Source organism: Centruroides sculpturatus, unplaced genomic scaffold (assembly GCF_000671375.1).
Source record: "Centruroides sculpturatus isolate CEXI.00-Female unplaced genomic scaffold, Cexi_2.0 scaffold624, whole genome shotgun sequence".
NCBI lineage: Eukaryota > Metazoa > Arthropoda > Arachnida > Scorpiones > Buthidae > Centruroides > Centruroides sculpturatus.
The window spans coordinates 27,951-43,901 of record NW_019384988.1 but is presented as its reverse complement, the minus strand read 5'-3'; the positions used below and the strand labels follow the sequence as shown (position 1 = coordinate 43,901).

Here is a 15,951-nt window from a genome sequence, read left to right as displayed (position 1 = left end):
ACCCCACATATGACATTTCACCCTCTTGCCATCATCCTTGAGCAATCAAACCTCTTTCTCTAAGAGAATGTTGGTTTTGTCTCCATATATGATTGGGGCCATGAACAATTTTACAAGGGTTATCACATAATCTAAACTTCCATGGAGAATCGATTCATGTGCACACTTACATGAATGATAAGTGAAGTTTGATTTTTCTTGTTTTACTTTAAAAAATTTTAGAGACTTGAAACTAGTGGATAGGAAAGAACTGTGCACTGTAAATTTTGGGAAAATATTCCTGAGGATTCTAGACTATACTATTGACATAACTGTAGAAATGATTTGGCCATTCAGTTCATACTTTAATTTATAGTGAGGGTAAAATGGATGAGAATTTTTGATTATATTCTGTTTTATCCTCCTAATGTTTTGCTATCTCATTTTATCCAGCTGGATGCACTCTTAAATAACTTATTGATTATTCTGTTAAGATCCAGTTAATGGTAATAGCACTGCTATTCTAATTATTGGCCTAGATTAGTTATCCTAGATAACTTCTTTTCTTATCTTTCAGAAACATGTCATCTAATTATCAACAAGAAACTAACTGGCAGTCATGGAATGAACAGAACCTTGAACAGAACTTGAAGTTCTGTCAGCAAACTTCAGGTTTCTAAAGGCAAATAAACAGTATGGCATGCCTAAACTTAAATTGACTTTGATAGGCAATTTAACAGAAAAAAAATAAGATAGCTCAAGGAAATTTCAAACCTCTGGGGAACAGGAACAAGACTTCTCCTTCTGATATGGAACTGGAACTAACTGAGCACATAAAACACTTGGAAGCAAGGTTGTTTGGTCTCAGGCTAAGAGCAGTCTGCAGTATTGCATATCAGTTTGTAGTAAAAAGCAATTTGGAATATCACTTCAGCAATAATAAACAGTTAGGTAGAAAGAATTTGGCTTTATACATTCTTGAAAATATATAAACTTTCTGTCAGTTACCAGAAGCCATGTCTGCTGCTGAAAGAAGTGATTGTTTGTATAGCCTACACCATAATATTAATTGTGTTATTTGAAGCCTGATTGATAGCATGCCTGTTCTGACTATTATTAAAGCTAAAGATGATGTCTCAAAATATTAACTAATATAGTATACTGTATATTAATGTGTTCATATTCTGTTTTCACAAATAATTTGTCTAAATTCTTTTTGCTTATTAACTTTTCTTTAAGCATTTCCTCAAAACCAGGTTCTATAAACATATACATCATATTGTATACATCTGTCATACAAGAATAAATTTCAGTAAACCGAACTTTATAGCTCTTATTATTATTTTTTTTAATATTTATTACTATTTATCACTAATACATTATCTCAACATATATTCCACCTACATTATTAACATTCTTCTGATTTGTATAAACTCATCATGCATGCAACACTTAGAAAAGAAGAGAGAGAATATATTTGGAGATATAAAATAATACTTATTATTATATAGTAATACTGATATTTTCTTGAAATAAATTTTACAGCTGCTGTATGGAGTAACAAACACACCCAAACAACCTTTGGTGTGTTTGAAATAAGTTTTTGGCAAGTCCAGAAAGTTTAAATTAAAGTTTTCCTTATTGAACAATAAATTCCTTATATAAATTCTTATTTTTTGAGTTTAACTACATAAATTTGATTATAATATATTTTTGAAGTTTCAACTATCAATAATTTGAGTGTGATGTCATGTTTCTATTATATTATGTGAATCTTATGAAAATCATATTTTGAGAAAATATCTTGTTATTGACTAAAGCTTTATTATTTTCATTTATAAATTTAAGAATACAATAAAACAACATAAGATAAAGATTAATAAGCAAATTAATATAAAGGCAAATGTTTAAATGCAAAAAAACATCAGTACAGCAAGTTCTTAATGTCATTAATAGGTTCTTGGAATCTACGCAACATTCAAACATTAAGTAAAACAATCTATAACAAAGCCAATATTATCATAGACCAGGAATGGCAAACACGGTTTGCATGTCCAAAGTGGCATGTAAGGAGAAATTATCTGGCACATGATAAAGTGCTTTCAGTTTTTATCACCTGATCATCCTTTTTTTCAATCAGATTTTTTACATTTATTCTAATTGAAGCAAATTCGTTTAATTTCTTTAAATATCATTATTCAAAGACTAAAACTTTGATATGCATAAACATCTTTACAGCTAAGTATGCTTACTATATGGCACGTGAGCTCAAAAGTTTGCCATCCCTGTCATAGACTAAATGATATAAACAAGATATAATTCAATTAATATTATTGTAATTAGATCAGGTTTGCAATCTCCCATATTTATTTCCTACTTCAGAATCAATATTAGTGTTTATATAGAAAATTCAGCAATGATAATGATAAATGATTACAAAATGTACTTGTATCTTTCTTCAATGATGTTAAGTAAGGTTTTGCTGTATTTTGAAAGCATTGCAACATTTAAAATACTTTGAATATTTTAAATATTCTGGAGTATTTGAAGTAATCAGTATTTCAAATACTTCTCAGTATTCCAATATCAATTCAAATGCCAAATACTTGTATTGAGTATTTGAATAAGAATTGAAATAATTTTATTTGAAATATTATTCAGCTTTGATTATGTAAGCAAGCTGACAGGGTATGTGTCTACCTTCCGTGTAAGAATGATCTAGGGCAGGGGTGTCCAACCTTTTCGTTACTCTGGGCCGCATTGGAAGAAGTCAAGGAGTTTTGGGCCACAAGTTTATATAATATGTACTTGTGGCCCAATATACAAGTATATTTAAGGACTAATATGTCTAGATTATAATAATAAGTATTAAAACTTTATCACAAAAAAGGATATTTTAGAAAACTACTTTTACAGACACTTTCAATTTTTACTTAGAAATAGATAAATTCATTTATTATAAATATAAAGAAACAAACGAAAATTTATTTGAAAAAACACAAATATTTGTTTTATTTGGGTCTCTAATTAATAAAAATCGACGAAACACTTTTTTAAAGTGCATTTTTATTCAACTAATATATTTATGAATAATATGTAGCCCAAAAAGTAGGCAAAGCGCCAAATGATATTTTTTACATCAAACTGAAAAAAGTAGCCACATTCGGTGAAATGTAGCCAAATCCTGCGACTCTGGAAGGAATAATAAATAATGCTGGAGTTGTGACTCAAAGGATTATAGACCCAAATGCGAGGAAAAAAAGAGAAAGGACAAAACATAAAGAAGTGAGAAAGGTGGAAAATTAAGAATCAATGCTACTATGAAAGACCGAAATTAGAGAATGTCGATATTCTCCGGTGAATGTCCAAATAATACGAAATACAAAATACGTCGGTGAAAGTCCGAATATTTGGTCATATTATTTTACATTCGAACAATCGCCGGTGTATGTCGACAAGCACAGATAAGCTTTGGTGGAGGTCGAAATGACACCCGAGGAGCCGATGTCGACAGAGAGGCAACAGTCTGTCGCCAAATCCTTTGTGGGTGGCCGGAGGTAGGACAAGGTCTTTTGATCCCGTGAGGTTGGGATCGGTTTGTCAGGTCGAGTGGTGTAAGATGAGAGGGGTCGTCGGTAAGGCGTCGGCGATATCCGAATAAAAGACACGATTAACAGATCAGTTCGTAATTTGTAAAGAAAAGTTACTTTCTATAGATGAGATTTCTTCTCAGGAAATATCGCTGAGAGAAGCAGCTGCAGCTAATTCGAAAAGTGGAAGGCAAGGCTATACACGCTGTCATTGCAAAAAAAGTGTTCCACGAATAAATGCAGTTGTAATAGCAAGGGATTCTTGTGCAATTGAAAGTGCCATAACAGTTTAAATTGTTGCAATAAATAAGATTTATAACGATAATCACATAGTTTATGTGTAAGTTTATTATTGCATTATTTTCTTTAATGATTAAGAATGTTCTGTTCGTTTTACGTTCAACAGTTTATTTACATGTGCTCTTACTTAAGCTTTCTCCTATTTTGACATATTAAAATGTTGCATTTTTGTCTTAACGTAATAAAAATATTTTTATTCAACATTTACCATCAGTGCATGCTGAATGTTTACATTTGCCGGTGTAAGTGAGAAATAATGATATTTAGCAAATATTTCGTACATACACGAAACGACTGTGTGAATGCTGACATTCGCCAGATATCGGTTATTCACAGTAAAAACAATATTTGCATAACAGAAGATCTATTTAACCGTTCTCACTACTTTTTATCTTTGGGCCTTTCTCGCCTTTCTCCAAATTTGGGTCTCTAATCCTTTGAGTCACAACTGCAATTTTATTTATTAATTTTTTCTCATTCACACATCTCCAAGTATTTGAAAATATTTCGTTTCCACTCAATAATAAAATATGAATAAAGGTTTACGACTTTGTGAAACTTCTTTTTTGAGTTTAGGAAATAAATAAATAATAAAAAAATTAAAACATTTTTCGGTTTTGTTTACACGTTTATTGGGCCGTGGGTTGGACACCCCTGATCTATGGTCTTTCTTGCAAGTGGGTGGTGGTCATGAGACACAAATAATATGTGCCTTACACAAAATCCAATTATTATAACAAAAGGATGCTTACAGATTTTGCAGACAGATTCCTTTGAGCAATGAGTTTAAAAGTCCATTAGATAGTTCAAGTAGTTCATTATCCAGTTGGAGTTGATGCTCTTTCCTAGGAATCAATGAAGATTGATGGTGACAACATCCCCAGATGATATCAGGAGGATGTTAGGCAAGTGATCAACTGAATTCCAGAGTTGACAGGATGGAGAGGATGGATTAATGATGTCAATTTCACTTAGACACACTCAGTGACACAAGGTCCAGGGAGTTTGACACAATCCAGAGGATCTGCATTGCACACATTTAGCGCATTGACACACGGTGTGTGTTGACTGACTGAGAGTCTTGACTAACTGAGTGCATTGTGTCCTGATGGTTGGGGATTATGTATTCCAATCAGTTGCTATCCCTCCTCTGCATTTTCAAAGTGGTCATTCCTAAGTGTAACAGGACCCCAACTTGGATAACAGAAGAGGTCAACTCGGAGTTGATCTCCCAACCAGAGATGGTTGATCATAGGACTACATTCCAACTAAAATTTATGACTTTGCATCACATTTTAATATAAATAAAAAGGTGTCTGACTACAAACAATTTTTTCTTGCCTTTTTAAACAAATAATTTTTTTCTTCCTAATCAACTAAAGTTTTTCAAATTTCATGACAGTTTTGGATTTGTCTGAGACCTCATAAGTACATTTAATTCTCAACAATATTGACAATGTGAAAAATATTTTACAAATTAATAAAAGATTAACAAGGGAATTATAGATTAGAAAATTGACTAGATAGCATATTGTAAATTTTATAAAATTTTATTTTAACTATAATAATTACAAGAAAAATTTTTATATAAAAATTTTTTTTCATAATTTATTTTATATATTTAGTTCTGTTACCTGGATGTTCATCTTTTCTGGTATCTTCATGCTGTTCACAATAATTCTGTTTTTATTTGGTAGTATCACAGATACATATGTCTGTCAGCCATTATATGATAAAAAATTGATTATGGTGAATAAGGTAAGACATTATTTTTGAAAAATGTATATATAAAATAAAAAGATGTTAATAAAAAATATTATGGGCTTTTTAACTATTTCATTTTATTCTTTAGATGTTTAATGTGTAAGGATTAAAATAAAAGAAATGCATTAAATTTTCAATTATTTTTAATTTAAAAATTTATAAATAACTCTTTGTTTTAAAGAAATTTTATTACACTTCCTTAACCAAAGAAGTATTTAAAACTTTAAATTAATAATTATAAAAAGTGAAAAGAAGATGACTCAGTCCAGTTCTTTTACATTACTTTTATTTTGAGAATTCTATATTATTCTAGAGCAGGGTTTCTAACGTCTTTTGCTTGTTGACTCCTTTCTAAAACTAGATTTAATTAGTCAACCTCTTTCTATAAAGATACTATTTGTAATTTATTCTTATTTTGTATGTGGAAACCAGTATTTAAATACCAGTTTTGAAAACTGATGAGTAATACTGTTACTGAAACATCATTACTATTTTTTCTAAATTACTCTTAAAGACATTTTCTTTTTACCATTTCATATTATTTTTATTAGCCTATTACCTATTATTATTTTTATCCAATCAATATTATTATTAACCTATTAAAACTGTTATGAGATATTAAAATAATAGGAGTTAGAAAGTTATATAGAAAATATAGGAAAAATTGAATTAAGAAGTTTCATGCGGAAAGCAGTGCACTCCAACACTGTGATGACTTCTAGACTGTTCTTAAATGTATATAAATAGTACTGCTGTTTAGAGTGAGTTATTTATAATTCTTTGCATGGAAATATTTCACTAATTTATTATTTCAATATTTTTCACTAGTTAGTGTAAAGTTTAAAATAAGTTGTATTTTGTACTTGATGTATCCTATAAATATTATAGGATTTGTGGGCTTTATGGGTTTTGTGAGGCTTGTATGAAAAGAAGGACAGCAAATGTTGTCAGAGGGGTGATGAGAAAATATGTNTTTATTAAATAACATATAAATCTTTCTTTTTATTCATTTTTTGTTTAGGAAACATTATACAATGCTAGTATACGTACGAAGCAGTACATGCAAAGTGGAAAGAAATATGATAGTTATGGGCAAGTAAAATTAATCATAGAGAGCAATGTGATCTCTGTGTTATTACTGCTGAAATCTAATTATTAAATCAAGGTATTTTATAAAATTTTTACTTTATTTTATAATTTTTTAGAAAGTATACAACTCTTGGTATTTGTATTATAATGACAGTCATTGTCTCTTTCCTTGTTATTGGATTGTTTTTTGGGATCTGTGGTTATCAAAATAGTAGACCACCAACAAAAAGAACAACTATGTCAAATGTAGGTGGACATTTTTTGTTGATGTAAGTATGAGAAGAATATTAATATTTAAAAAATTACTTAATTTCTTGATCTAAATTTGCAGTCTGTACATAGAGATTGTAATTTTTCTGAATTACTTTATATGTGTGTACATGCATACATACACACATATAGCAAATATACGTGAGGTATGTTTAGAAACTATAAAGTCACCTGGTTTTTATTTTTATTTTATAAAATGTTCAGAAAATTTCAACATAGTACAGTATTAGTAAGGATTGACATTAAACATATTTTACTCAAAATGTCATGAGAATTTAACAATCATAGCATTCATTTTTAACAATAGGGGCAAATAGAATAAAATGGGATAGATAGGTAAAATAGAAAGCTCTTATGTTTGTCAGTATGAAGTGTCATCTACTGGTAGCTATACCAGTGCATACAGCACTTACATAATAGTTTGGTGAGAGGTTTGGACCTTGTCGAGAACCTCTCACCAAAATTTGCTCAAGAATTTTTGTAATTGAACAGAAAGAACAAAACCAAGAGAGACAGAAAATATTTTCATTTAATAAATAAAATACTTTCTTACTGGAACTACTTGGTTTTTATTTTCATTTCAGTTTACACAACAGAGGAACTGATATAAACAAGATCAACCATCTTTGTTTGGATTGGAATTTGGAGTTGAAATAAACATTGTTGTTAAACTGTTCTACAGCCCAAATTGGTCTCAATTTATTCCTGCAAACAAGTACAAGACCAATTACAAAGAGTGGATGGGAAAACAAGAGCAATTAGAAAGTGTGGACAGGGAACCAAGACCAATTGGGATGGTTGGTTGAAGGACCAAACAGTTAAAAATTTATGTCTGAAGGACACAAGGTTCTTGTTCTTTGTTTCTTTTTGATAGGTATCCTTTGATAACTTCTTCTTGTTCATTCTTACTTTGCAGATACTTGCGAAATCTGTGCCATCTCCTCTTCAGGTTGTACTGTACCTGTGGGAAGTGCCAACATCAACAGGTCTCTCTCTCTCTCTCTCTCTCTCAGAAACATTAGGACTTCTCCCCAATCCAGCTCATCATTGTATGATCAGTCTGCACATTATTAAAATCATCAGCAGTTAGAAGTTGAACTGTCTTGGACTTTTCCTGTGCTCTCAGATATGACTATGGACTGTAACTCAGTGTTGGATGTTGTTATCCATCTACTGGAGCTCCAGTGAATGGAGACAATTCATTGAAAAAATAGATTCTACCCATCCTTCCTCGCCAACCAGCCACTGTAATAAACTCTCAAAAAAGAACAAATTATTTTCTACAAGGATTGTAATTCACTAGTTATACTTGTGTGCATTTATTAGAGTAGGTTCTTATAATTCTTCTTGGTCTTCCAAGACCAAGAAAAATTGTAAGAACCCACTCTCTAATAAATGAATTCCAATAGAAAGAGTTCTTGTCTCAGTACCCACACCACCCCACATATGACATTTCACCCTCTTGCCATCATCCTTGAGCAATCAAACCTCTTTCTCTAAGAGAATGTTGGTTTTGTCTCCATATATGATTGGGGCCATGAACAATTTTACAAGGGTTATCACATAATCTAAACTTCCATGGAGAATCGATTCATGTGCACACTTACATGAATGATAAGTGAAGTTTGATTTTTCTTGTTTTACTTTAAAAAATTTTAGAGACTTGAAACTAGTGGATAGGAAAGAACTGTGCACTGTAAATTTTGGGAAAATATTCCTGAGGATTCTAGACTATACTATTGACATAACTGTAGAAATGATTTGGCCATTCAGTTCATACTTTAATTTATAGTGAGGGTAAAATGGATGAGAATTTTTGATTATATTCTGTTTTATCCTCCTAATGTTTTGCTATCTCATTTTATCCAGCTGGATGCACTCTTAAATAACTTATTGATTATTCTGTTAAGATCCAGTTAATGGTAATAGCACTGCTATTCTAATTATTGGCCTAGATTAGTTATCCTAGATAACTTCTTTTCTTATCTTTCAGAAACATGTCATCTAATTATCAACAAGAAACTAACTGGCAGTCATGGAATGAACAGAACCTTGAACAGAACTTGAAGTTCTGTCAGCAAACTTCAGGTTTCTAAAGGCAAATAAACAGTATGGCATGCCTAAACTTAAATTGACTTTGATAGGCAATTTAACAGAAAAAAAATAAGATAGCTCAAGGAAATTTCAAACCTCTGGGGAACAGGAACAAGACTTCTCCTTCTGATATGGAACTGGAACTAACTGAGCACATAAAACACTTGGAAGCAAGGTTGTTTGGTCTCAGGCTAAGAGCAGTCTGCAGTATTGCATATCAGTTTGTAGTAAAAAGCAATTTGGAATATCACTTCAGCAATAATAAACAGTTAGGTAGAAAGAATTTGGCTTTATACATTCTTGAAAGTATATAAACTTTCTGTCAGTTACCAGAAGCCATGTCTGCTGCTGAAAGAAGTGATTGTTTGTATAGCCTACACCATAATATTAATTGTGTTATTTGAAGCCTGATTGATAGCATGCCTGTTCTGACCATTATTAAAGCTAAAGATGATGTCTCAAAATATTAACTAATATAGTATACTGTATATTAATGTGTTCATATTCTGTTTTCACAAATAATTTGTCTAAATTCTTTTTGCTTATTAACTTTTCTTTAAGCATTTCCTCAAAACCAGGTTCTATAAACATATACATCATATTGTATACATCTGTCATACAAGAATAAATTTCAGTAAACCGAACTTTATAGCTCTTATTATTATTTTTTTTAATATTTATTACTATTTATCACTAATACATTATCTCAACATATATTCCACCTACATTATTAACATTCTTCTGATTTGTATAAACTCATCATGCATGCAACACTTAGAAAAGAAGAGAGAGAATATATTTGGAGATATAAAATAATACTTATTATTATATAGTAATACTGATATTTTCTTGAAATAAATTTTACAGCTGCTGTATGGAGTAACAAACACACCCAAACAACCTTTGGTGTGTTTGAAATAAGTTTTTGGCAAGTCCAGAAAGTTTAAATTAAAGTTTTCCTTATTGAACAATAAATTCCTTATATAAATTCTTATTTTTTGAGTTTAACTACATAAATTTGATTATAATATATTTTCGAAGTTTCAACTATCAATAATTTGAGTGTGATGTCATGTTTCTATTATATTATGTGAATCTTATGAAAATCATATTTTGAGAAAATATCTTGTTATTGACTAAAGCTTTATTATTTTCATTTATAAATTTAAGAATACAATAAAACAACATAAGATAAAGATTAATAAGCAAATTAATATAAAGGCAAATGTTTAAATGCAAAAAAACATCAGTACAGCAAGTTCTTAATGTCATTAATAGGTTATTGGAATCTACGCAACATTCAAACATTAAGTAAAACAATCTATAACAAAGCCAATATTATCATAGACCAGGAATGGCAAACACGGTTTGTGTGTCCAAAGTGGCATGTAAGGAGAAATTATCTGGCACATGATAAAGTGCTTTCAGTTTTTATCACCTGATCATCCTTTTTTTCAATCAGATTTTTTTACATTTATTCTAATTGAAGCAAATTTGTTTAATTTCTTTAAATATCATTATTCAAAGACTAAAACTTTGATATGCATAAACATCTTTACAGCTAAGTATGCTTACTATATGGCACGTGAGCTCAAAAGTTTGCCATCCCTGTCATAGACTAAATGATATAAACAAGATATAATTCAATTAATATTATTGTAATTAGATCAGGTTTGCAATCTCCCATATTTATTTCCTACTTCAGAATCAATATTAGTGTTTATATAGAAAATTCAGCAATGATAATGATAAATGATTACAAAATGTACTTGTATCTTTCTTCAATGATGTTAAGTAAGGTTTTGCTGTATTTTGAAAGCATTGCAACATTTAAAATACTTTGAATATTTTAAATATTCTGGAGTATTTGAAGTAATCAGTATTTCAAATACTTCTCAGTATTCCAATATCAATTCAAATGCCAAATACTTGTATTGAGTATTTGAATAAGAATTGAAATAATTTTATTTGAAATATTATTCAGCTTTGATTATGTAAGCAAGCTGACAGGGTATGTGTCTACCTTCCGTGTAAGAATGATCTAGGGCAGGGGTGTCCAACCTTTTCGTTACTCTGGGCCGCATTGGAAGAAGTCAAGGAGTTTTGGGCCACAAGTTTATATAATATGTACTTGTGGCCCAATATACAAGTATATTTAAGGACTAATATGTCTAGATTATAATAATAAGTATTAAAACTTTATCACAAAAAAGGATATTTTAGAAAACTACTTTTACAGATACTTTCAATTTTTACTTAGAAATAGATAAATTCATTTATTATAAATATAAAGAAACAAACGAAAATTTATTTGAAAAAACACAAATATTTGTTTTATTTGGGTCTCTAATTAATAAAAATCGACGAAACACTTTTTTAAAGTGCATTTTTATTCAACTAATATATTTATGAATAATATGTAGCCCAAAAAGTAGGCAAAGCGCCAAATGATATTTTTTACATCAAACTGAAAAAAGTAGCCACATTCGGTGAAATGTAGCCAAATCCTGCGACTCTGGAAGGAATAATAAATAATGCTGGAGTTGTGACTCAAAGGATTATAGACCCAAATGCGAGGAAAAAAAGAGAAAGGACAAAACATAAAGAAGTGAGAAAGGTGGAAAATTAAGAATCAATGCTACTATGAAAGACCGAAATTAGAGAATGTCGATATTCTCCGGTGAATGTCCAAATAATACGAAATACAAAATACGTCGGTGAAAGTCCGAATATTTGATCATATTATTTTACATTCGAACAATCGCCGGTGTATGTCGACAAGCACAGATAAGCTTTGGTGGAGGTCGAAATGACACCCGAGGAGCCGATGTCGACAGAGAGGCAACAGTCTGTCGCCAAATCCTTTGTGGGTGGCCGGAGGTAGGACAAGGTCTTTTGATCCCGTGAGGTTGGGATCGGTTTGTCAGGTCGAGTGGTGTAAGATGAGAGGGGTCGTCGGTAAGGCGTCGGCGATATCCGAATAAAAGACACGATTAACAGATCAGTTCGTAATTTGTAAAGAAAAGTTACTTTCTATAGATGAGATTTCTTCTCAGGAAATATCGCTGAGAGAAGCAGCTGCAGCTAATTCGAAAAGTGGAAGGCAAGGCTATACACGCTGTCATTGCAAAAAAAGTGTTCCACGAATAAATGCAGTTGTAATAGCAAGGGATTCTTGTGCAATTGAAAGTGCCATAACAGTTTAAATTGTTGCAATAAATAAGATTTATAACGATAATCACATAGTTTATGTGTAAGTTTATTATTGCATTATTTTCTTTAATGATTAAGAATGTTCTGTTCGTTTTACGTTCAACAGTTTATTTACATGTGCTCTTACTTAAGCTTTCTCCTATTTTGACATATTAAAATGTTGCATTTTTGTCTTAACGTAATAAAAATATTTTTATTCAACATTCACCATCAGTGCATGCTGAATGTTTACATTTGCCGGTGTAAGTGAGAAATAATGATATTTAGCAAATATTTCGTACATACACGAAACGACTGTGTGAATGCTGACATTCGCCAGATATCGGTTATTCACAGTAAAAACAATATTTGCATAACAGAAGATCTATTTAACCGTTCTCACTACTTTTTATCTTTGGGCCTTTCTCGCCTTTCCCCAAATTTGGGTCTCTAATCCTTTGAGTCACAACTGCAATTTTATTTATTAATTCTTTCTCATTCACACATCTCCAAGTATTTGAAAATATTTCGTTTCCACTCAATAATAAAATATGAATAAAGGTTTACGACTTTGTGAAATTTCTTTTTTGAGTTTAGGAAATAAATAAATAATAAAAAAATTAAAACATTTTTCGGTTTTGTTTACACGTTTATTGGGCCGTGGGTTGGACACCCCTGATCTATGGTCTTTCTTGCAAGTGGGTGGTGGTCATGAGACACAAATAATATGTGCCTTACACAAAATCCAATTATTATAACAAAAGGATGCTTACAGATTTTGCAGACAGATTCCTTTGAGCAATGAGTTTAAAAGTCCATTAGATAGTTCAAGTAGTTCATTATCCAGTTGGAGTTGATGCTCTTTCCTAGGAATCAATGAAGATTGATGGTGACAACATCCCCAGATGATATCAGGAGGATGTTAGGCAAGTGATCAACTGAATTCCAGAGTTGACAGGATGGAGAGGATGGATTAATGATGTCAATTTCACTTAGACACACTCAGTGACACAAGGTCCAGGAAGTTTGACACAATCCAGAGGATCTGCATTGCACACATTTAGCGCATTGACACACGGTGTGTGTTGACTGACTGAGAGTCTTGACTAACTGAGTGCATTGTGTCCTGATGGTTGGGGATTATGTATTCCAATCAGTTGCTATCCCTCCTCTGCATTTTCAAAGTGGTCATTCCTAAGTGTAACAGGACCCCAACTTGGATAACAGAAGAGGTCAACTCGGAGTTGATCTCCCAACCAGAGATGGTTGATCATAGGACTACATTCCAACTAAAATTTATGACTTTGCATCACATTTTAATATAAATAAAAAGGTGTCTGACTACAAACAATTTTTTCTTGCCTTTTTAAACAAATAATTTTTTTCTTCCTAATCAACTAAAGTTTTTCAAATTTCATGACAGTTTTGGATTTGTCTGAGACCTCATAAGTACATTTAATTCTCAACAATATTGACAATGTGAAAAATATTTTACAAATTAATAAAAGATTAACAAGGGAATTATAGATTAGAAAATTGACTAGATAGCATATTGTAAATTTTATAAAATTTTATTTTAACTATAATAATTACAAGAAAAATTTTTATATAAAAATTTTTTTTCATAATTTATTTTATATATTTAGTTCTGTTACCTGGATGTTCATCTTTTCTGGTATCTTCATGCTGTTCACAATAATTCTGTTTTTATTTGGTAGTATCACAGATACATATGTCTGTCAGCCATTATATGATAAAAAATTGATTATGGTGAATAAGGTAAGACATTATTTTTGAAAAATGTATATATAAAATAAAAAGATGTTAATAAAAAATATTATGGGCTTTTTAACTATTTCATTTTATTCTTTAGATGTTTAATGTGTAAGGATTAAAATAAAAGAAATGCATTAAATTTTCAATTATTTTTAATTTAAAAATTTATAAATAACTCTTTGTTTTAAAGAAATTTTATTACACTTCCTTAACCAAAGAAGTATTTAAAACTTTAAATTAATAATTATAAAAAGTGAAAAGAAGATGACTCAGTCCAGTTCTTTTACATTACTTTTATTTTGAGAATTCTATATTATTCTAGAGCAGGGTTTCTAACGTCTTTTGCTTGTTGACTCCTTTCTAAAACTAGATTTAATTAGTCAACCTCTTTCTATAAAGATACTATTTGTAATTTATTCTTATTTTGTATGTGGAAACCAGTATTTAAATACCAGTTTTGAAAACTGATGAGTAATACTGTTACTGAAACATCATTACTATTTTTTCTAAATTACTCTTAAAGACATTTTCTTTTTACCATTTCATATTATTTTTATTAGCCTATTACCTATTATTATTTTTATCCAATCAATATTATTATTAACCTATTAAAACTGTTATGAGATATTAAAATAATAGGAGTTAGAAAGTTATATAGAAAATATAGGAAAAATTGAATTAAGAAGTTTCATGCGGAAAGCAGTGCACTCCAACACTGTGATGACTTCTAGACTGTTCTTAAATGTATATAAATAGTACTGCTGTTTAGAGTGAGTTATTTATAATTCTTTGCATGGAAATATTTCACTAATTTATTATTTCAATATTTTTCACTAGTTAGTGTAAAGTTTAAAATAAGTTGTATTTTGTACTTGATGTATCCTATAAATATTATAGGATTTGTGGGCTTTATGGGTTTTGTGAGGCTTGTATGAAAAGAAGGACAGCAAATGTTGTCAGAGGGGTGATGAGAAAATATGTAAAAAGAATATGTATAATGGAAAACTCTCCACAAAAATCCACTCAGTGCCTTCCACTAAAGAAAAAAACTGCAACTAAAAACCAGCGAAAATAGGTAACTTGAGAATTTTTTTTGATAATTTTCTCATCCTAATTAAAAATAGGAAGAGATAAATAATCAAAAGAGAATTAATAATCATTTTTACCAAATATAAATTAAAATTCAAAATTGTGTGTTTTACTTTAATAAAATTTAAACATATATCAATTATTATTGTGTTTTTTAAATATAATAAAAATACATTTGGTCACCAACCCCCAAATGATCCCTAGTAATCTCTCAGCTCTTTAGATTGATTGGTTTATACGAGGAACAGCTAGATTACTATGGGTCATTTATATTATTTAAATTTTACATGAAAAGACTAAACAAAGAACTATTTGGTGTTTTCTTGGTTTTCTAAACTAAACAGAATAGAAATGGATACTAACTATTCAAAAAAATCACATAAAAATATTTAAAAAATAAATAATTGTAAATATATATAATCATACCCAGCAAAATATCTCCCCAAGTAATGTTTTCCTAATAGTAGATATCTTGGTTTTTAATACCTATACTTCGTAGAACATAAATATCTCTCAAAGTATCTTGTGTTTGGTAGCTATACCAGTGCATACAGCACTTACATAATAGTTTGGTGAGAGGTTTGGACCTTGTCGAGAACCTCTCACCAAAATTTGCTCAAGAATTTTTGTAATTGAACAGAAAGAACAAAACCAAGAGAGACAGAAAATATTTTCATTTAATAAATAAAATACTTTCTTACTGGAACTACTTGGTTTTTATTTTCATTTCAGTTTACACAACAGAGGAACTGATATAAACAAGATCAACCATCTTTGTTTGGATTGGAATTTGGAGTTGAAATAAACA

At 30.2% G+C, this 15,951-nt stretch overlaps 2 protein-coding genes across 2 annotated transcripts in view; both read left to right on the top strand.

The window, feature by feature from the left end:
• The window catches only part of LOC111632944 (prominin-1-like), a 53,176-nt gene extending 47,504 nt beyond the window's left edge, over window positions 1–5,672 (top strand). Inside the window, exon 12 of the mRNA XM_023377464.1 lies at window positions 5,495–5,672. Coding sequence (XP_023233232.1) covers window positions 5,495–5,645 — 151 coding nt within the window. The 3' untranslated portion in view covers window positions 5,646–5,672. The remainder of the gene's footprint in view (window positions 1–5,494) is intronic.
• A 971-nt stretch (window positions 5,673–6,643) lies between these two features.
• LOC111632945 (prominin-1-like) lies at window positions 6,644–14,110 on the top strand. The gene is made up of 3 exons (XM_023377465.1): window positions 6,644–6,725; window positions 6,839–6,991; window positions 13,925–14,110. Exons 1-3 carry the CDS (start codon window positions 6,694–6,696, stop codon window positions 14,073–14,075), a joined length of 336 nt encoding a protein of 111 aa, XP_023233233.1. The 5' UTR covers window positions 6,644–6,693; the 3' UTR covers window positions 14,076–14,110.
• The last annotated feature ends 1,841 nt before the right edge of the window (window positions 14,111–15,951 follow it).